This window comes from Pongo abelii, chromosome 17 (assembly GCF_028885655.2).
Source record: "Pongo abelii isolate AG06213 chromosome 17, NHGRI_mPonAbe1-v2.0_pri, whole genome shotgun sequence".
In the NCBI taxonomy this organism is placed as follows: Eukaryota; Metazoa; Chordata; class Mammalia; order Primates; family Hominidae; genus Pongo; species Pongo abelii.
Genome location: NC_072002.2, coordinates 49392019 through 49414351, shown reverse-complemented (window position 1 = coordinate 49414351; position 22333 = coordinate 49392019). Strand labels below are relative to the sequence as shown.

General features: G+C 37.1%; 1 protein-coding gene across 4 annotated transcripts in view; it reads right to left on the bottom strand.

The window, feature by feature from the left end:
- MAPRE2 (microtubule associated protein RP/EB family member 2) overlaps positions 1-22333 on the bottom strand; it is a 162903-nt gene that overhangs the window by 41280 nt on the left and 99290 nt on the right. For all 4 annotated transcript variants that reach the window (XM_054537547.2, XM_054537546.2, NM_001133488.1 and 1 more), the window contains 2 exon segments: positions 4633-4778; positions 63-276 (listed from right to left, as the gene is read on the bottom strand). In XM_054537547.2, coding sequence (XP_054393522.1) covers positions 63-276; positions 4633-4778 — 360 coding nt within the window.

The following is a 22333-nucleotide window of genomic DNA, read 5'->3' as shown; positions in this document are numbered from 1 at the left end:
CAGAAGGGTCTGAGCCATTCTCTAAGATGAAAGCAACTCCCGCAATCTCATTGTGACAATACCTGCTGTGGGGGAGTTTGCATGGTGAGACTTTTTTGGCAGGTTGAAGATCTGTTCACCAGGGTCAGGAGGAGGAATTGCATCTTGCCCTTGTCGTGCCTCTACAGGATCATACTCCTTCCCATCGTAGTTAGCATCATAGAATTTCTTAAACCATTGAATAAAATCCAGGTTGTCCTGGAAACGTCCTTTCACTAGCTTCTCCACTGGAATTACCTGCAATAAAAAATCACTATGTGAGTTACAAACCTCATGTTTGGGTATATACCCAAAAGAAAGGAAATCAGTATCTCAAAAAGATATCTGCACTTGTAAGTTTGTGGCAGCACCGTTTATAATAGCTAAGATTTGGAAGCAACTTAAGTGTCCATCAACAGATGAGTGGATAAAGAAAATGTGGTACATATACACAATAGAGTACTATTCAGCCATAAAAAGAATGAGTCACAGTCATTTGCAACAACATGGATGAAGCTGGAGATCATTATGCTAAGTGAAATAAGCCAGGCACGGAAATACAAACATCACACATTTTCACTTATTTGTGGGATCTAAAAATCAAAACAAGTGAATTCATAGGCATGGAGAGTAGAAGGACCGTTACTAGTGGCTGGAAAGGGGGAGTTGGGGATGGTGATTGGGTACAAAAAAGTTAGAAAGAATGAATAAAACCTACTATTTGATAGCGCAACAGGGTGATTATAGTCAATAATAACTTAATTGTACATTTTAAAATAACTTAAGGAGTATACTTGGATTGTTTGTAACTCAAAGGATAAATGCTTGAGGGAATGGATAACCGATTCTCCATGATGTGCTTCTTTCATATTGCATGCCTGTATCAAAATGCCTCAGGTACCCCATAAATATACACACCTACTATGTACACACAAAAATTAAAAATAAAAAAAAAGAACTAAATCAAAACATCATTATTGGTTTTCTTGGAATATTTGGTACTTCTGAACAAGCCAGACAATAGGAATATCCTTAGTTGTCAAGAGGGGCTGGTCCCACTCATAGTACATTTATCATCAAAACATCTCTCTGGAAAAACAGAGGCCATCTCAGATGTTGTGCTATTTCAAGACTGATAAGCTTTTTATTTTTATTTTATTTATTTTTGAGACAGAGTTTCACTCTTGTCACCCAGGATTGAGTGCAATGGCACGATCTCGGCTCACTGCAACCTCTGCCTCCTGGGTTCAAGCAATTCTCCTGCTTCAGCCTCCCGAGTAGCTGGGATTACAGGCATGCACCACCATGCCTGGCTAATTTTTGTTTATTAGTAGAGACGGGGTTTCACATGTTGGCCAGACTGGACTTGAACTCCTGACCTCAGGTGATCCACCCGCCTCGGCCTCCCAAAGTGCTGGGATTACAGGTGTGAGCCACTGTGCCTGGCCGATAAACTTTCTAAATTTCTTTGTAATATGTAGCCCAGTTGTGTTGAGATAAACTCATATAAAGATTATAGTTACTAGAGAGTGGGGATGAATAAGATTTAAATCAATAAAATAGATACTTTTTATGGCTTCATAGTATTCCATGGTGTATATGTGTCACATTTTCTTTATCCAATTTGTCATTGATGGGCATTTAGGTTGATTCCATGTCTTTGCTGTTGTGAATAGTGCTGCAATGAACATTCACATGCATATGTCTTTAAGGTAGAACGATTTCTATTCTTTTGGGTATATACCCAATAATGGGATTGCTGGGTCGAATGGTAGTTGTTTTTAGTTATTTGAGGAATCGCCACATTGCTTTCCACAATGAACTAATTTACACTCCTACCAATGGTGTATAAGCATTCCCTTTTCTCTATAACCTCACCAGCATCTGTTATTTTTTGACTTTTTAGTAATAGCCATTCTGACTGGTGTAATTCGCTGTTTTTTTAAAGAAAATGGAAAGATATCTAGCTATGTGAATTATATTATCACTGGATTCTTACCTTTTACATCTTCGGGTGGGAATACTAGCTGAATGTGAATCACAAGATAGTTACAAAGCTAGAGTGTGAGTCAGATTGTGTGTGTGAGTGTGTGAATGTGTGTGAGTGTGTGAGCATGTGATTCAGACAAGCACACAGCTCACAGCTTTGCTATGTGACAATATGAATGGAAGCTATAGAAATTAAACTTTGAACAAGGCTTTGCCACTATGGGAGCTATACATCATTGATATCCTAAAATGTATCAATAAGACCACTTTAGAAAATGTAGAAAGACCTTACATATCAATGAAAACTTGGAAGAAAAAAGCAACTGAAACATGCATTAAACTAAATAATTAGCAATAAATTTTGCACAAATGTTTTTTATGCAGCTAAAATAGAAACTAAACCAAGTACAGAGCAAAAAAAGAGAAGAGAATCTTTTGGAAGATACCATAGTTTTCATGAAGATTCTTTGGGTAATAGACTTTGGTGGTGATATGTTGCTCTTCTCTCACTTCCCCCAAACTTCAGTGAAGTCTGCTTACAAGGAAGAATTCCTGCCACATGTAAACTCAATTGCTTTAAAATTTTTATTTTTTATTTCAGAGACAGAGTGTCACTCTGTTGCCCAGGCTGGAGTGCAGTGGTACGACCATACCTCACTGCAGCCTCTAACTCCTAGGCTCAAGAGATCCTCCTGCCTCAGCCTCCCAAGTAGCTGAGCCTACAGGTATGTGTCACTGCACCTGGCAATTAAAAAAAAATTTTGTAGAGATGGGGTCTCACAATGTTGACCAGGCTGGTCTGGAACTCCTGGCCTCAAGTGATCCTCCCACCTTGGCCTCCCAAAGTGTTGGGATTACAGGTGTGAGCCACTGCACTCAGCCTCAATTGACTTTTAATTGTATTATTTAATCAATTTTATGTCTTCTGAGTTTAAAATTTTTGTTTATGCTGATATTGATTGTTAGAAATCAACTTTTTAAAGGCTTTTTAGAGCATAAAAAGCTTTTAACTAACAAACTACTATATTTTGTCTATTGCCAGACATGAAAATTTGTAAATAGTTTTAGACACTGGTGGTACATTAGCTGTTAAAAGAAGGCATTTACTTCTGTTGACTTAATTTTGCATTCCCTATCAACATGAAAGCTTCAGGGCAAAAGTTCAAAATCCTAGGTGGCAAGCAAAAGCATACAACTTTCCATCGTGCCATCAGGCTATGACACACATGAATGAGGGTACTTAATGCTGTCTCTCACCGTACTTTTGGATCAAATCACTGCATACTAAAGCTAGAAAGGCTAACGAAGGCCATCATGGCCAGTCTCCTTCCACTGCAGTAATTTTTTTCTTCAACATTCTTAACAACTGCTTATCCATTCTGTGTGTATATACTTCTAGAGAGATATGGAGCCCACTAATTTGATGTATAACAAGTTCCATCAATAAACATATGACAAGGTGCTTCTTTTCTTTCTAATCTAGAAGCATGTATAGAGAAATGAATGACAAAGACACAAGAGGTATTATAAAAGTAAGGAGAACCTATATATCCCTAGTTTTAAATACATATGGAAAGAGCTAATTGGAAATTAACCATGACAAAGGACATAAAGTTGGAAATAATCCAAAGGGCTAAGATGTTGAAGAGAATGTATGTTTTGAAATAAAAATTCCAAGACAATGGAAGTCAGGATTTTCTTAATATATTGATAAGAATGCAAAGAAGACATTAATTGCCTTAGCTTACAAAATACATAGTTTATCAAACTTCCCTTTAATCTCTATCTTTTATAACCTGGTATTTTATTTTTCATTTCCATAGCCTATTTATTACCTTTGTTTATGCAAAGAACAGTTTTCCATTTCTCCCCTGCTGGTTTATCTCTTTTCCCTTATTCAAAATTCATTTCTTTCCAAGCTCATTCATGCTAAGAGATATATCCTAAATAAGGAATATAGATTAAGTATGTATTTAAATAGCAGTAAACATGCGGAAAGAGACTGAGTTTTAGCAATAATCCCTTATTGAGAGAAAAAGTACTCCAGGCCATTTGTACCACTCTAGGACGAAAGTATAATTCATGGGAGAAAAAAAGGGCAAATTACGGACATTGAGAATCTGAGCACACACACTATACTGGACACTGTTTTCTCATGTCAACTTCACAACCATGAATAAGGGGTTTTTAGTCCCATTGTACAGATGGGTAAACTGAGACTCAGAATTTAAATAACTTGCTCAAGTCATGAAGCTGGGATTCAAAACCATACTGTTTCTGCCATGACATGATGTTTCTCCAAAAGAACAAAATACAAAGAACCACACTGGCATCTGGCAAACATTAAAAGTTTCTCATCTGCAATGCTAAATTTAACTAATAACACTTTAACATTTGTGAGCCCTGTTAGTTTTTAGTCTGCTGGCTACCAGTTTAGAAAATCTGAAATGAAAACTTCATAAAAATACAAGAACTTAGGGCAATGCTTTATGCTAGGTACAGACCCCAGCCTACTGTTGAGACATCAAGATATATCCCATTGCTACGCTCCTGGACTTTTGCATTTATGCACAAAAACAATTTTAAGAAAAAACAACACATTTTCTGGAGGTACAAGTCTCCTACCTTATCAACGTTCATTCGCTTAAATGATGCTTGCAGAAGTTTAAAATTGTGAATATACTCATGTTCCAGCTTTGCTTGAAATTTTACTTTCTTCAAACTAATGCAGCCAGGGAAGAGCATGTCCATGAACTGGCAATAGGCCGCTCCTGGAAAGAAACAAGAACAGTACTGGAGTGAGTCTCACTGTACCCAGATGTGGTAGAGGACTGCTAGGCTGGAAGGGGATTGTGCTTACAGGCACCATCATCACTCAGAGCAGAGTGCGTCCTTCTTGCCAATGCACTTATATCTCCTTGTCCACAGGATCTGGGAGCTAGAGGGAAGGGACTGTACCTCAACAACACAGCACCTGCCACTTCCCAACCCTAAACTCTGTGTATTGTACTGCACGCATCAGAATATCACCAGGTTCCCCAATCAACAAACAGAACCTCACACTATAAAGCCAAGGAAACCAGGGTAAGAGGAGCTCTTTCTAGCTTCTACCAGAGAAAAGAAATATACATTTTCTTCCACCTGGCTACCACCTGCTCCAAGTCATCAAAATAAAGTTAAGAGGAAAACATGAGAGACTACAAAAGTTCTCATGAAATGTGTAGCTCAAAAAATACACATATGCTCAAGCTGTTTTCTATCTATAGCTGTGGTATTTACAAAATACCACACAGGTGAAAACTACAAACCCCCACCCAGGTGAAAACTACAAGCCAATAAACACCAATTTAAGTATTAAGTATTACTAAGTATTAAACATTACTTATAAGTATTACTTATACTTATTAACTATTATTACTTATACTTATTAACTATTACTTCTACTTATTAATCATTAAGTATTAAATTGGTAAATTTAATTGTTAAATTTTGTTATAAGCCAAATTAATACTAATGTAATTCCAGTCCAGAGCAATAGGGTTTCCATATTAACATGAAGTATGAAGACATGGATACTGAAAGCTATAGAAGTTCAGAGTCATGTTTTTTATGACTAAGAAACATGACAGAAATGTCCAATGAGCCCCCTGGGGAAATGATCATAGAAAAAGGAGACTTTTAAAAAAATATATGAAGAGCTCTTAGAACATGACCACTACAACTGGGAAATTCTGGCAAGCTGTGTTTACTGATTCATATCTTCTTACTAATATAGGCTAATGGCATTTAGGAAAATAAACTGGAAGCCAGAATGATTCCTTTTCTTTTACAAGAAAGAAAACCAAGTGGCAAGAATAGGAACAAGCCACCATTTTTAGGTTCGTTCTTTCTTTGCTATCTCCAGATCTCTTGGTCTATTTCTATGATGTGCTCATGATCAGTATTTCTGGAACATGAAGTGCCTCCCCTCATCCTTTACACTACCAAGACTTCTGTGAAGAGCCAGTCCTTCTACTTGGGTGACTCACTTTAGGAAGGAAGACCTGCTTTGTCTCTTATATGAAATAAAGGTTAGGCATCCTTTACTGAGACAGGAATCTGAGATAAGAGAGAACAAGACATCAGGAATCTAAGGGTTGTTAAAACATGAAATGTTCGGGCAACTCCTATTTTGTAGGTAAGAGCGTAAAGTGATGAAACATAGGCCATAACAAATATCTCTAGAGTCTCTGCATCTGGCGTCCCTTTAGATAACATACGCTGAATACTAACTAGTAAGTTCCTAGTCAAGCAGATGGGTTCTCTTAAAAAGAAGACAAAATAAAACAAATCAAAGGAAAAAAAAAAAAAGACACTGGGGGAGGTAAGAGAAACATCATGATCTGGAGGGTATTCTTTGAGTCATCATCCACTATCCAGTTCTTTCTTTTGAAGGGCCACCAGATGGAGCAAATTCCAATTGCCACTTTAACATTATTTTTATATGGATGGGATTGTTGAAACACAACTGCCTCATTACCTGGTCTTAGACGTTATTTTCGCTTTTGTAGAGTTTAGCATAAAATTTATCTATGGAGACCCAGATACTATATACTCTTACAAACCAACCAACCAAATTCCTCATGTTTCAGATTTAAAAAGAAATAACAGCTTTTGAAAAAAAAAAAACGCTTTTCCATATAGTGAGGGAAGGAAGGAAAAATAATCTTTAGTGTCATCATCCAGGGATAACCACTTGAAATATTCTGGTGTATGCCATTCTAATCCTCTTTGGAAGGGAGAGTGTGTGTGTGTGTGTGTGTGTGTGTGTGTGTATGTGTGTGTTTTCTTAAAAATGTGATCCTGTTTTAAAAATGTAATCACATTATACCCATTTTTAATGTAAACTTTCTGAAACTCAACAGACCATAATTCTCTTTCTGAGTCATTTAATATGCTCTATCAATATTTTTAATGGCTTTCTTACTTTTATATCTTGCTTATCAACTTTCTAGAACCAAGAATACATAAATATTCATGCATATTTCCGTCAAGTACTTTTATGGTCTCAAGTTTTACATTTAAATTCTGAATCCATGTGGAATTTATTTTTGTCTATGATATAAAGTATGGTTCTAATTTTAGTCATTCCAAATGTTGGTGGAAATCTGTCATTTTTGGCTCCCCAGGATTTGGACACCTACTACCTGGGGAGATGCTATAGTGCCCTGCCTCCCACCACAGAAGCTGAAAGTGGCCAGGCATCCCTTTCTCTCATAGCAATAAGGATGCAGGCCCATGACCTAGGCTCTGTGTTTGAATCCTGCCTCAGTCTCTGAGTTGAGGGAATGATATAAACACACAGGGACCATTAGACTTCAGTTGTGGTGGCAGAGTGGTGGGGTCTAGCGTCCTGAGCAGCAAAAGCAGCACAGTGCCATCCTATTCTTGTGACACAAGGGAGGCTGTGTTCCCAGCTCCTTAGCATCCTTTGGTTCCTGTCCATCTTCTGAGCTCAGCTTTCCATTGACTCTGAGCTACCCAACATTTTTCCTATAGATTATTCTTCTACTTAACACCTGCCAGGATTAACTACTATTTTCAACCTAAACCACTAACTGATAAAGTTAGCTAGGTGTTGAACATCACAATGTAATAATCTATTCTTTCCCCACCAATGAGAAGCACTATTTTTACTATATATTGCCTTCCTAATACATGCACTTAGATCTCTTTCTAGACTTTAAATTGCCTTTTTTGTCTCCATGGCAGTTCCACATTCTTATTTAAAATTCTATAACATGTATTACTATCTATAGAATAATTTCCCCTCCTCTTATTCTCAAAATTTTCCTAAATTTTATCATGCCATTTATTCTTTCCATTATATTTTTGAATTTGTTATTCATGGCATATAAAAATAATAGCTTTCAAAAAATAGGTAACTTATTAATTTGTATTTTGTTTTTGATAAATAATTATATACATTGTGGGGTACCAGTGTGTTGTTTTAATGCATATATACATTGTGTAATGATCAAATCAGGGTATCTGGCATATCCATCACCTCATACATTTATCATTTCTTTGTGGTGAGAACATTCAAAGTCGCTATTTTTTTCCCAAGTGGCTGCAAAATATTTTACTTGGTATTTCACCATTGCTTATTTAACCTTGTGCTTGTTTTCCAATTTTTCTCAATTATAAATAATGCTATGATTTGAAAAACTCTTGTCTTGAGAAAGGTCAACATAGGTCAGGGAGATGTTGGCTCTAAATAGGGTACACTCCTGGGATTTGAGGACAAGGGGAATATGAAATATACAACACAATATTGTTAACCGTAGTCACCATACTGTATAATAGAATGCCAGAGCTTATTCCTCCTACCTAACTGTAACTTTGTACCCACTGACCAATCTCTCTCCATTCCTCCCTCTGCTTTCCCCTTTCCAGTCTCTGGAAATCATTATTCTACTCTCTATTTTTATGAGATCAACTCTTTCAGATTCCACATGAGGAAGATCATGCAGTATTTGTCTTTCTGTGCCTGTCTTATTTCACTGAACATAACATCCTCCACGTTCATCCATGTGGCCACGAATGACAAGATTTCATTTTTTTATATGACTAAACAGTATTTTGTTGTGTATTTATACCACTTTTAAAAAATCTATTAATCATACTGATGGACACTAAGGTTGATTCCATTTCTTGGTTATTGTCAACAGTGCTACAATAAACATGAGTGCAGATATCTCTTGGGCATACTGATTTAATTTCCTTTGGCTATATATCCAGTCGTGGAATTGCTGGATCATACGGTAGTTCTATTTTTAATGTTTTGAGGAGCCTCCATATTGTTTTTTATAATGGCTGTACTAATTCACATTTCTACCAATAGTGTATGAGAGTTCTCCTTTCTCCAAATCCATGCCAACAATTTTTTTTTTTTGCCTTTTTGATAATAGCCATTCCTTTTCTTTTTTTTTTTTTTTTTTTGAGACAGGGTCTTGCTCTGTCTCCGAGGCTGGAGTGCAGTGGCATGATCTCAGCTCACTGCAATGTCCACCTCCCAGGTTCAAGTGATTCTCATGCCTCAACCTTCCCATTAGCTGGGACTACAGGCACCCGCCACCATGCCCAGGTAATTTTTGTATTTGTAGAAGAGATGGGGTTTTACCATGTTAGCCAGGCTGGTCTTGAACTACTGACCTCAAGTGATCTGCCCACCTCAGCCTCCCAAAGTGCTGGGATTACAGGCATGAGCCACTGCACCTGGCCTCTTTTTGATAATAGCCATTCTAATCAGGGTGAGGTGATGTCTCACTGTGGTTCCCATTGTATTTCCTTGATGATTAGTGATGTTGAACATTTTCTCCTATACCTGTGGCCATTTGTACGTTTTCTTTTGAGAAATGTCTAACCAAGTCTTAGAAATGTCTAACTAAGTTTTATTTAGTTCTTTTTTCTACTGAGTTGAGTTCCTTATATTAGCCCCTTGCTAATGAATAGTTTGCACATATTTTCTTCCATTCTGTAGGTTCTTTTCACTCTGCTGATTGTTTCCTTTCATGTGAAGGAGTTTTTTTTGTTCGATATAATCCTATTTGTCTATTTTTGCTTTTGTTAGCTGTGCTTTTAAGGTCTTATCCAAAAAATCTTTGCCCAGATCAATGTCATGAAGTATTTCCCCTATGTTTTCTTCTAGTAGTTTTATCATTTTAAGTCTTTCACTTAAGTCTTTGGCCCATTTTGAGTTGATTTTTGTATGTGGTAAGAGATAGGGATCTAGTTTAATTCTTCTGCACATGGATAGCCAGGTTTCTTAGCATCATTTATGAAGAGACTGTCCTTTCCCTATGTTCCTGACACCATGGTCAAAAATCAGTTGGCTACAAACATGTGGATTTATTTCTGTGTGCTCTATTCTGTTGGATTGTTCTATGTATCTATTTTCAGGTGATATGGTTTGGATCTGCGTCCCCACCCACATCTCATGTTCAATTGTAATCCCCAGTTTTGGAGGTGGGGCCTGGTGGGAGGTGACTGGGTCATGGGGCCAGTTTCTCATGAATGGTTGAGCACCAACCCCTCAGTGCTGTTTTATGATAGTGAGTAAGCAGTGAGTTCTCGTGAAATCTGGTTGTTTTAAAGTGTGTAGCAAGTGTGAAGCAACTCCCTCATCCCTCTCTTGCTCCTGCTCCAGCCACGTAAGATGTGCCTGCTTTCCCTTGGCCTTCTGCCATGACTGGAAGCTTGCTGAGGCCTCCCCAGAAGCAGAAGCCAATATGTACAGCCTGCAGAACTGTGAGCTAATTAAGCCTCTTTTCTTAATATTAATACATTACCCAGTCTCAGATATTTCTTTATAGCAATGCAAGAATAGGCTAATACATCATGCCAGTATGATGCTATTTTGGCTACTATAGCTCTGTAGTGTATTTTGAAGTCAGGCGATGTGATGCCTCGGTATTTTTTTTTTTTTAAATACAGATGCCGTGGGAGAGTGGGATAGCCCACTCATTGCCAAGGAAGCAAAGTGGAGTCAAAGGAGCCCACCCGTCTTCTGCAGTCCCCTCCAGCATTGTTCTTTTTGTTCAGTATCGCTTTGGCTATTCAGGGTCTTTTGTGGTTCCATGTGAACTTTAAAATTATCTTTTTCTATTTCTGTGAAGAATGCCATTGGTATTTTTGCAGGAATTGCACTGGATCTATAGATGGCTTTGGGTAGTATAGGTTAAGTACACCTTATCCAAAATGCTTTGGACTAGAAGTGTTTTCAGATTTCAGATACTTTAAGATTTGGGAATATCTGCATACATATAATGAGATATCTAGGAGACAGGACCCAAGTCTAAACATGAAAATTGTTTATGCTTCATATACACCTTATACACATACCCTGAAGGTAATTTTATACAGTATTTTTAATAATTTTGTGCATAAAACAAGTTTGAATGCGTTTTGCCTGTGATCTGTCACGTGAGATTAGGTGTGGATTTTTCACTTGTGGTATGTCAGAACTAAAACAATTTCAGATCTTGAAGCATTATGATTTTTGGATTAGAGATGCTCAACCTGTATGGACTTTTTAACAATATTGATTTTTCCAATCCATAAACATGGCATGACTTTCCATTTATTTATGTCCTCTTCAATTTCTTTCATCAATGTTTTATATGTTTCCATTGTAGAAATCTTTCACCTCCTTCGCTAAGTTTATTCCTACGTGTCTCACTTTTTTGGTAGTGATTGTAAGTGGGATTGCTTTCTTAATTTCTTTTTCAGATAGTTTGGTATCAGCATATAGAAACGCTGCTGACTTTTGTTACGTTGATTCTGTATCCTGCAACCAAATTTGTTTATTAGTTCTAACAGCTTTTTTTAAATTGAGTTTTTAGGGATATAAATATATAATCATGCTGTCTGCAAACAATTTGACTTCCTCCTTTCTATTTTTTTTCTTTTTTTTTGAGACCGAGTCTCGCTCTGTCTCCCAGGCTGGATGGAGTGCAGTGGCGCGATCTTGGCTCACTGCAACCTCTGCCTCCCGGGCTAAAGCGATTCTCCTGCCTCAGCCTCCTGAGTAGCTGGGACTACAAGCACCCACCACCATGCCTGGCTAATTTTTGTATTTTTACTGGAGACAGGGTTTCACCATGTTGGCCAGGCTGGTCTCAAACTCCTGACCTCAGGTGATCTTCCTGCCTTGGACTCCCAAACTGCTGGGATTACACGCGTGAGCCACCATGCCCGGCCCTGAGTTCCTCCTTTCTAATTTGGATGCCTTTCATTTCTTTCTCCTGTCTAATTACTCTGGCTAGGACTTCCAGAACAATGTTGAATAGAAGTGGTTAAAATGGACATCCTTGTCTTGTTCCAGATCTTATCCTAGTAAAGCTAGGATATAATTCATATACCCTAAAGTTCAACCTTTTGAAATGTAAAATTCAGTGGTTTTTAACATACTCGCAGAATTGTACATCCACTGCCACTATTTAATTCCAGCAGATATTTATTACTGCCAAAAAAAACCCTTCTTACTCATTAGCAGTCGCTCTCTATGATCTCCTCCCTCCAGGCCCTGGCAACCACTAATCTATTTTCTGTTTCTATGGATCTGACTATTCTGAACAATTCATATAAATGGAATCATATAACATGTGGCCTTTGTGTCTGGTTTCTTTCACTCAGCAAAATCTTCTCAAGGTTTATCCGTGTTGTTCCATGTATCAGAACTTCATTTTTTTTTTCTTTACAGCAAATAATATTCCATTTTATGAATTACCACATTTTACTGATCCATTCATTAATGAATATCTAGATTGCTTTCACTTTTGGACTATTTTGAGTAATGATGCTACAAACAGTTGTGTACAAGGTTTTTCATGGACATGTTTTCAATTCTCTTGGCAATATACCTAGGAGTGGAATTGCTGGGTCATGTGGTACCTCTGTTTAACAATTTGAAAAACTATCAAACTGTTTTCCAAAGCAGGTGTACTATTTTATATTTCTACCAGCAACAGATGAGGGCTCCACATCTTCATCATCACTTGTCTGTCATTTTGATTCTAACCATCCTAGTGGATGTGAAGTGGTATGTCACTGTGGTTTTGCTTTGATTTCCCTAATGACTAATGACATAGAGTATCTTTTCCTTGTGCTTTTTGGCCATTTGTATGTTTTCTTTGGAGGAATGTCTATGCACATTCTTTGCTTGTTTCTTAACTGGGTTGCTTTTTTATTGTTGAGTTGTAAGAATCCTTTCTATATTCTAGATATAATTTCCTTATCAGATATATGATTTGTAAATATTTTCTCCCATTCTGTGGACTGTTTTTTCACTCTCTTGATGGTATCATTTGAAGCACAAATGTTTTACATTTTAATAAAATGCAATTTAGCTATTCTTTTGTCACTTGTGCTTTTGTTGTTATAACCAAAAACCACTGTATAATCCAAGGTCATGACGATTTATACTTCACTTTCTTTTAGAAACTGCATAGTTCCTATCAAAGGTCAACTCTCTACTTGTGCTCTGGGTCACATCTCCTCTTACTCACTGAGTCATTCCTGCTGCTATACTCATTCTCTCCTGCAATGCACATTTCTTCCTGCATATGTTATTCCTAAATCCTGCAAATATGCTCCAGTATCATTCAACTTTGACAAAATAAAACCAAAGTTTCTTGATCCCACATCATCCTTGAGCTATTGTACCATTTATCTCCTCCTCTTCACAGTAAAACTTCAAACTGTCCCTGTTTTCATTGTTTTGTCTGACATCCAATTCAATTTAGTACAAATTCAATTGTCTTCCAACCTCACCATGTTCTGGTCAAGGTCATCAAAAGCTTCTCTGCTATCAAATCAAACAGTTGTTTTTCTTTCTGCATCCTACTCAACCTCTTAATAGTATTTGGCCTTATTGACCACCTCTCTTGCTCTTGAAATTCTATATTTTCTTCTTTAATCAGATAAAAATAGATGTCAACAAACTGAAAAATTCAGGAATCATTGCCAGTGTCCTGGAAGTCTTACCCAGCCACAAATCAGAATGTTCCTCATCAATAGATATACAGACTTTTGTACCATTTAACTACCCTTGCAATAATGTGACATACATCTTGAATAAACCCACTTTTATCTCATTATGCCAAGGCTACCATTATTCAGATCACATCCCTCTCCTGCTAAGAATATCACAGTGGTTTTCTACGAAACCATCATAAAATCCAAATTCCTTCCCTGGCTTAAAATACCCTGTTATCAGGCCTCTGTCTATTTCTCCCTTGTCTAACTTCCTTCTAGGAAGCTCCCTTCATGCTGGCTTCCTTGCTGTTCCTAGAACACTTTAGATTTGCTCCTGAATTAGGACCTTTACACAGTTTCATCTAGAACTTGACATGGTGATCTTCTTGACATTCAGATGAAGGCTTATATGTCATCTCCTCAGAGAGGTCCTCCCTTACTATGCCATATGAAGTAGCCTTCTAGTCACTCTTTTTCACCTCATCCTGTTTTATTAACTCTTATGTTGGCATTGTATTAACTCACATGTTGGTGCTATGGTTTGGATATCCCCTCCAAAATGCATGTTGAAATTTATTTGCCATTGTGATGGTAATTAAGAGGTGGGACCACTAAGAGGTAAGCAGTCCATGAGGGTTTGGCCCTCCTGAATGGATGAATGCCATTCTTGGGACAGCAGATTCATTATAAAAGGACAGATTTGGCTCTTGTTCTCTCCCCTATTCTCTCTTGCATTTCTGCCATGGAATGACACAGCATGAAGACCCTTGTCAGATGCTGGTTCCCTGATCTTGGACTTCTTAGCCTCCAGAAGAGGAAGACAATAAATAACTGTTCATTATAAATTACCCAGTTTGAAGTATTCTGTTATAGCAGCATAAAACAGACTAAGAGAGTTTGTGGCTTATTTTTTTCCATCACTGCAATGTAAGTTTCAAGAATACTTGTGCCTTATTTGTCTTGGTCCCCTATATATCTAAACATTTATTTAATACAGTACCTGGCATAAGTGGGTTTCAATAAATATCTGGCTAATGAATGAAGATCTGCATACTAGTTGAACCACAACAAGGGCTGGTAAACAGTAAAATTCTTATGTTGCCAAACTCCCCAAAGAGATATTATGAGAAGAGTTGCTAAAAATTCTTTTAAGAATTGATGAGGTATAAATAAAAATTTTTAAAGCCACTTAAATAAAATAAGAATGACCCTAGAGACCAAGTCTGCAGAGAAGTGAAAGATAAGCTTTAAAAGCTAAGCATAGGGTAACACATTCAAGTAACACAACCTAAATTGTAGGATGTTGCGCTTACCAAGAGGTTAATTATGATGGGATATACTCTGAGCCCATAAGCTCATGGTGCTGCTGCAATTATGAAGGCCTACAAGATTCTGAAATGACCTGGAAATAAGTAGGGGGAAAAAAACTATTCTGTCTTTCTACATTGTCTGTACCCCATAGCCCTAAGATTGGTTTCAGTTGTTATACATCAAAAGTGACATAATGAAGCTGACAAGTGTGGGGACAGGAATAAAAAATGAACAGCTGGGAGGCTGTATGAAGATGGCAGAGCTCAAAAATGAACATTCATACTCAAAGGATTCAGGAGTGTATGATTTATGTCTATAAAATCATGAAAAGCATAAGACAATCTCATTTTCACCAGATCCCAGAATTTCAACCATAGAGTAATATCAGAATAAATGGACATTTTTAAAGTGGAAATTAAATTTATGGAATATATTATGCAAGAAATGTAAGACATAAAAACACCCACATTTGTGTAAAATCTGTTAGCGTTTTCATATGTATTTTAAACATTGTGAATCCCATAGTATCCTTAAGAGGTAAGTATTTTTATTATCATTCCCATATTTTACAGGTATGGGAATAAGGCTCAGAAAGTCACCCAGCTAAGAAACTGCAGAGTGGAATTTAAACTCTGATCTGAACTTCATTTTTCTTTTTAAGAAAAACATTCCTTTTTTCTATGCTGCTTTTAGGAAATTATATGTGAAAGTTAAAAGGTTCAAAGAGTGTTTGGAAATTTTTATAGATTAAGTTTTAGAAATTTTTATAGATTTTTATAGATAATTCTAAAAGGAAATATAAAGGACAATGCAAGAGAACATATAAATCTTTTGGACTGGTGTTAGGAGTATCAGCTATACCTTTCCTATTAGTAGAATCTTGGGCTTGATAGATCATTAATCTGCTCCAATGTCATGACTTTCCATTTCAGTATATATACAAATAAGAATTTCATTTTACATATATACAATGTGTATATAAAAATAAATGTCATCTCTATATATAATCTTATTGATCGCCCATATATATGAGATACATATCTATATATGTATCTCATATATACATGTATGTATATATCTTATTGCTGTCAAAAAAAGTCCTACAGCACTTTTCCAGAAATGCAACACAATCTGTGGAAAACACATCAAGCCAGATTGGGTTCTGCCACAAACAGCCACTCAAATTGCCCATCTGATTTCCTCACAGGCCAAGGAACTATTATACAGAGATGCCTATATCACTGAGGGATTTAGTTACAACTTTTCACTTTCCATAATCTTATCTGGTACTGATGAAGGGTTAGAAGAAAAGCACAACAACCTCAATTAACTGGACACATCCATGTGATCATACTCTTCTTGATGTGAATCATTACAGGTAAATGATTTGTAAAAAAGCTTATTATCTCAAGCTAGTATCAACAAAGAATGGGGAGGCGGGAAACAGAAAACTATGTTGGCCTTTGGATCTGAGCCTTCTCATCTGAATGAACGGTGACATGTCGTCATACTCTGCTAAGCCAACAGTATTCTTATCTGCAAAACGTCAGTGTTGGACTGATCTCTGGTCTCTAAAATTAGATGATTTTCTAATTCTCAGTCTGTCACCAAGTTCTCTTTTAAGGGATACTTGATATTTCTGCTAATTAGGAGACAATGATGCTCATCTTCATATGACCAAGATGTTTGCCAGCGCTCTTGCTTCTAGCCATCACTGGCTTTTGTCATAGTTAACATAAGAGGAGACTTACTAATAACACTGCTGCCTCTGGTGGAATATTCCTGGGGGCACACACACCCTTTCCAGATTCAGTTCTGGTGACCCTATCTTCCATGTACTTCTCTTTGAGATCTTGACATTAACAAACTCAGTAACATAGCCATATTTTCTGTCCAATAGTTGAATATTAGCAATGAAAAATCTCCTTCATATTAGAATATTGTTCATATGCAATAATCATAAAGTAATCCCAGCTTTATTTTGGCATTCAGCTCATCATTCCTTGAACTGATGTTCCTGCAGAACTGCAACTATTACCTAAGCCCAAACCTCGTGTTGAAGGAAGCATTCCCCTTTGGGAAGTCAGGGCTTTACTAAAGAGGAGAGTGAGGCTGCAAAATACAAGGTTACATATTTCCAGCACATCAGCAGAAATCTCTCTACCTACAGAAATACATGGTGTAAGGAGTTTAATGGCAATTGTGAAATAATGCTTTGAAATATTAACATTTTAAAGGAATTTAAAATCCCAAAGTTCAACTGTATTGTTCTAATCTAACAAAAATCTGATTAAATTAGTAGTGGCTTTTTGTTGTTTTCATAGGCATCCTTCACATTCCTGGCATGGAGGAGCAGCTTGATAGCTTCAGTTACCACAGTATTATTTCGGTCTGTTAAGGGGAACTTTGGACACTGTTTACCTCACCTGCCCCGACCCACAAATGCAAAAATAAAGATCAAGAGTTCAGAAATGCGGTTTCAACTGAGACTGCTCCTTTGAATTCCCATGGTCCTCAGCTGAGCTTCCTGCTTCTCTCCACTGCCTGACATTGTTAGAAACTTTTTATTCCTATTGCAAGTAAGTCCAAAGACAAGTAGCTTTCAAACCGATCCCATGTAGAGGAAAAGGAGTAATAGCCAGCAGGAAGATTTCAACTCCTGCAGACACAGAGGCGGCTTATGTGAACTGAAGAGAGTGCTGAAAAGCACCCCATCTTTTCCCTTGAACACACAGAATAAACTGTCGAAGGACATTTTCATCTCTTTTCTTGTACAGGAAAAGAAATAAGCTAGCAATAATCATTCAGGCAGAGAGGCAGATTTTTAAGAGTATCAGCAGATTAATTAAAAGGCCTTGTCAAACCATGTGATTGGTCTTTTATCCCATAAATGCCCTCAGTTTTTCATTAATTCATATGATCTTAAAACCTTTTTAAGAATCTTATAAGGCTGCACCAAACTGCAGTTAAAGGTGCCAGTATCCTCTATTTATAACCTGCTTTCAACAAGAACCAAGAATACTTTTTTAAAAGTAATGTTATTTTATTTTATTTTATTATTTTTTTTGAGATGGAGTCTCACTCTGTCACCCAGGCTGGAGTGCAGTGGCACAATCTTGCCTCACTGCAACCTCCACCTCCCAGATTCAAGTGATCCTCCTGCCTCAGCCTCCCAAGTAGCTGGGATTACAGGTGTGTGCCACCACACCTGACTAATTTTTGTATGTTTAGTAGAGAGAGGGTTTCACCAAAAAGTAATGTTATGTTTAAATCTGAATTTTATTAAGAAGCCTGCAGAACTACATTAAATGTTAGGCCTGCTGTAGAGAACACTGATCAGATATTAATATTACTGTAACAAATTGACTTTAAAAGTGCTTCTTCATAGAAACATCATGAAGAATAAAGAATATTTTCTTCTATCTTTCAAAAGGAATTTCAATGGAGTAAAAACCTATATAACAAATAGCCCTTGATTAAGATTTAGGTACCAATATTTTTATTAAAAAGTAAATTTTAGAAAAATAGAGATTTTACTGGCAAGTAAAATATCTCATTGGTTTCAAAGACTTCTTTTCATCTGCTGATTAATGGTCCAGTGGCCAGTGCTCAGTTTCATGCCTAGATTCTAACACCAGTGATTTCTTGTAGGATAATGTGCTCATCAAATTTTAACAAAATAAGGTGTCTGACTTGGTAAAATATGATTTGGCTTCTCCAGAGGAGCCAAGAAAGAAGAAGTAGGAGAGGCACTGGGAGCACACGGCAGGAATGGTGTGCAGAACAAAATGTCATTGGCTTCCAGGGAGGCTGATATTGAAACTGGCAGTGTGATGTCTCACAGGCTACAGTCTGAGAGTGGAGCTAAAGTTAGAATTTGACATTCCAGATAGAGGAGCAAAGGGGACAATAAAAGCTTTTATTACAAATGAAAAACAAGTTCGAAAGTTACATATGAAACCCATTCTGAAGAAGTCAGTTTTCTCATTAGGGTCATGAAAATAGAAAGTTTCATAAAGCTGTAATATCATGGGATATAGCTTCTCCACATGTTCACTCACATATTCTCACGCACTTGTATTACCTTTCTACTTTAATGGACAAAAAGGTGTTTTTTTTTTTTAAAGTATTGATTAAATATGTAAGGTCAAATTTAAGGTAAGACTTAAGAAGAGCTTGAGTAGAAGGTAAGAATCTGAAAAAATATGAGATCTTATCTAATTTTTGTAGTTATAGGTCACCTCTAAAGAAATGCCCATCTGTAGGTGGCATGGAGAGATGTCACTTTGTTTATTTAGCAATGTAAAACAAACCAGCAAATATTTATTGAGGAATATGACCTTAGTCTTAATAAGAACCAAGTAACTTAGTCTTGAGAAATACACATGGAAAAACAGCAAAAATACAAAACAACTATAAGTGCTAAACTGTATGGCCTAGATACATAAATATTAGTAATATTTATAAATATAGATATATAAATATTAGTATCTAGGCCATACAGTTAGTTCAAAGTTTGCCCAATAAAAAAACAACAAAGAGTAATCAGTATTATCAAACAGATAAAATCAAGCCAAACTTGCATGATCATTTCAGTCCCCAAGGAGCTTAACTCCCAATGCTGAAGACTTAAAACAAGTACTCAATGAGCCTAAGGCTTTGTAAAGGTCTGATCATTGAAAAGAGAGAGAGAGCTCACATTTTGTTGAATGTGATCAGGAAGAATAGGGCAAAGTTGCATTTGATATGAATTTCAAAGGAGATACTCCAAGCAAAGACAGCGAATCAGGGCACATAAGAGAAACGTGTGTTTGAGGAAATATAGGTTATGGGTAGGGAGGCTGTGGGGATAAATGTTGGAAAGGTGGAATACAGCTAGATTGGCTCAAGGCTTTAAATGCCAGGAAAAGAAGAAGCTTAACTAATTTGGTAGGCAAACCAATGCTGATTCCTGGGCACAAACGTCTTTAGAGAATGCCATTTTTAAGTTCTAATTTTCAGAACATATGTATTTTTAGGTCAAATTAAATTACAAGTAAGAAACCTAAGGCTGATCACTTTTCCCCATTTTCTCAGAGAATTTCTACTGGACCATTACCCACATCATACTATCAACAGTTATACAGGCCAGGCCACTACATGAACTCTATGTATGGTAGCCCACAGAGAGGCTTTTAGTATAAGGTAAAATATACTGGTATGAGTGGACCAGCGCAAACTCATGGTCCACGTCTACACAATGCGCCCTTTTCTCAAGTTGCTCATTTTGAGGCTGAGGTCACTATCCCTGGGACTAGAGACTAGAAGCTCCAGGATTCTTCCCCAGATCTCAGCCATTTCACCCTCTCCCCAAGACTTGCAGGTGAGAACTCCATACGTATGGCCACTCTCCCCAGTCCAGTCCGCTAGCTTTCATCTACACCAATAATATCCCCTATTACCACTTTCCAGAGGAGGGTGCTCCTTCCCCCGCAGCTCCCTGAGAAGAGTCCTGACTAGAGAAAGCCCAGAAGGCCAGGTGTGGCACCAAAGGAAGCCTCCAGCAATTACAGAGAGAGAGGAACTCACATTCAGGCACCACATAACATTCATGCAGACTGTGATACATAACAGAATATTGTTCTTCATGAGTTGCTTTCTTTATATTTCCCAGGTTAATCCCAAAATATACTTTGCTTTCTAGGTACACTCTAGTATCAGAAGGATCCCAAATCAGTAGGAAGAATGTACAGTATTTACTTCAGGGATTCAATCATATGACCACAGTAGAAATAAAAGAATGGAATAATTTTTGGAAAAAAAAAGAAGCAGGAAAGGATTTCTGTGAGGTTTTTAAATAGTGGATTTTAACACAATTCTGTGCAATTTTAAAGTTGATATACATCTTTTCATTAAAATTTGGCTCCTTCTACAGTTTTGTAAAGTTCTTCCATGAGCTGTCATACAAATATAATCTAGAAGAAATGAAAATGGAGAACAATCCTCCTCATGCAGAACGCGAAGAGAAACTGCAGGAAACAGGACTGGCATTAGTTTCACGTTTATATGCTTCTCATGTCAAATAATTTGGTTATAAAAAGCTTATGAGTATTAATATTTGGGTAAGAACACACCCTTGGGAGGGAGGGGATAAACAGAGGTAATTTGCTATTTGTCAGAATTACGTAATGGTTTCAGGGTGGAAAAAAAACCCAATCTGAAAAATGATGGTGACTTTACGAGTCGCCAAGCAATTTCATTATTCTGTTTCCAGGTATGCAATTCTAACAAGCCCAAACATTTGACAGTGATTTCTGACACTCCTTTTTAATAGTGTCTACATGTCTGATAAACTAGAAATTTAAAAACACAATTGAGAAAAAATTGGTTAGGAAAAAAGTTTTCTTTTGAAGAGCAGAAGAATTTGGAGATGTTTGGCTTGATTATCTTAACTGTGTAGAAACCAGATGCCTGCTAATATTTCAGATGTTCCCATGTACAGACTGCCTATTCGTGTCCTACACTGAACAATGGCGAGACAGGCTGGACGTCCACCTTTCTCCAGGGGCCTTTCTCTGCCTTTGCTTCGTACTCAGGTAAGCTGAGAAAAAGGAATTTGCTCTCTCTGAAAAGACCTGTCAGGGAGAACTTTGGTAGTAAAGGGATAGGTCCTAACTGGATATGATCTGTGTTGTGTTTTTTATAGTGGTGTATCCTCCAATCCTAATCCACCACCTGACACATCGCAGGTACTCAAAAAATATCTGCTGACGGCAGGAATAAATAAAGCAATGTGCAGAATATCAAAATGATATCTAAATGGTAACTTCCCTCAAAATCACCATCTTCTTCTCCGTCTGAATCCTATCCATATTAAAATCCTAGTTTGAATAGCATTTCAATTCAATTCAACTTCATAAATATTTATTGACCATCCACTAAATTTGAATGACTGGCCAAAGACCCAAACAAGGGTAAGACAAAAAGCTTTTCTAGATGGAAATAATCTTTCCTTTCTTTGAATACAGCACTTATTACTTGAAGCATTACTGTCCCTCTTTTGCTGCCTTGAATTTTAATATGTTACAGATATCTTACACATGCAATGTACATGCACAAAACACTGCAACTTCTTTTTGCCTTGATCAAACTTTTTGTCTAAAATGTCCTTTTGTCCTCTTTTATACTTGAATAACTTCTCATTCTTAAAAGCTTAGTCAAAACATCACCTCCTCTACGAAGCTTTCCTGTTTCCAACACAGAATTGTTTCACTATACTGGATACAGAAATCTAACAGGGATTTGACTTACATTTTAATTAGTTATCTCTCCTGGCTAACTGGTGAGTAAATCTTTAAGACTGGGGATGGTGTTCAATTCATCTTTCTACTTCACTAGCACAGTGTCTGCTACCATACCCACTGGCAGATCTAGAATGGCTATATGGAAAAAGTTCAGGAGCTACAATCTGGCTGGAGTTGGGAAACCAGACACGGGAAGGAAGGGATAGAGCTGGATG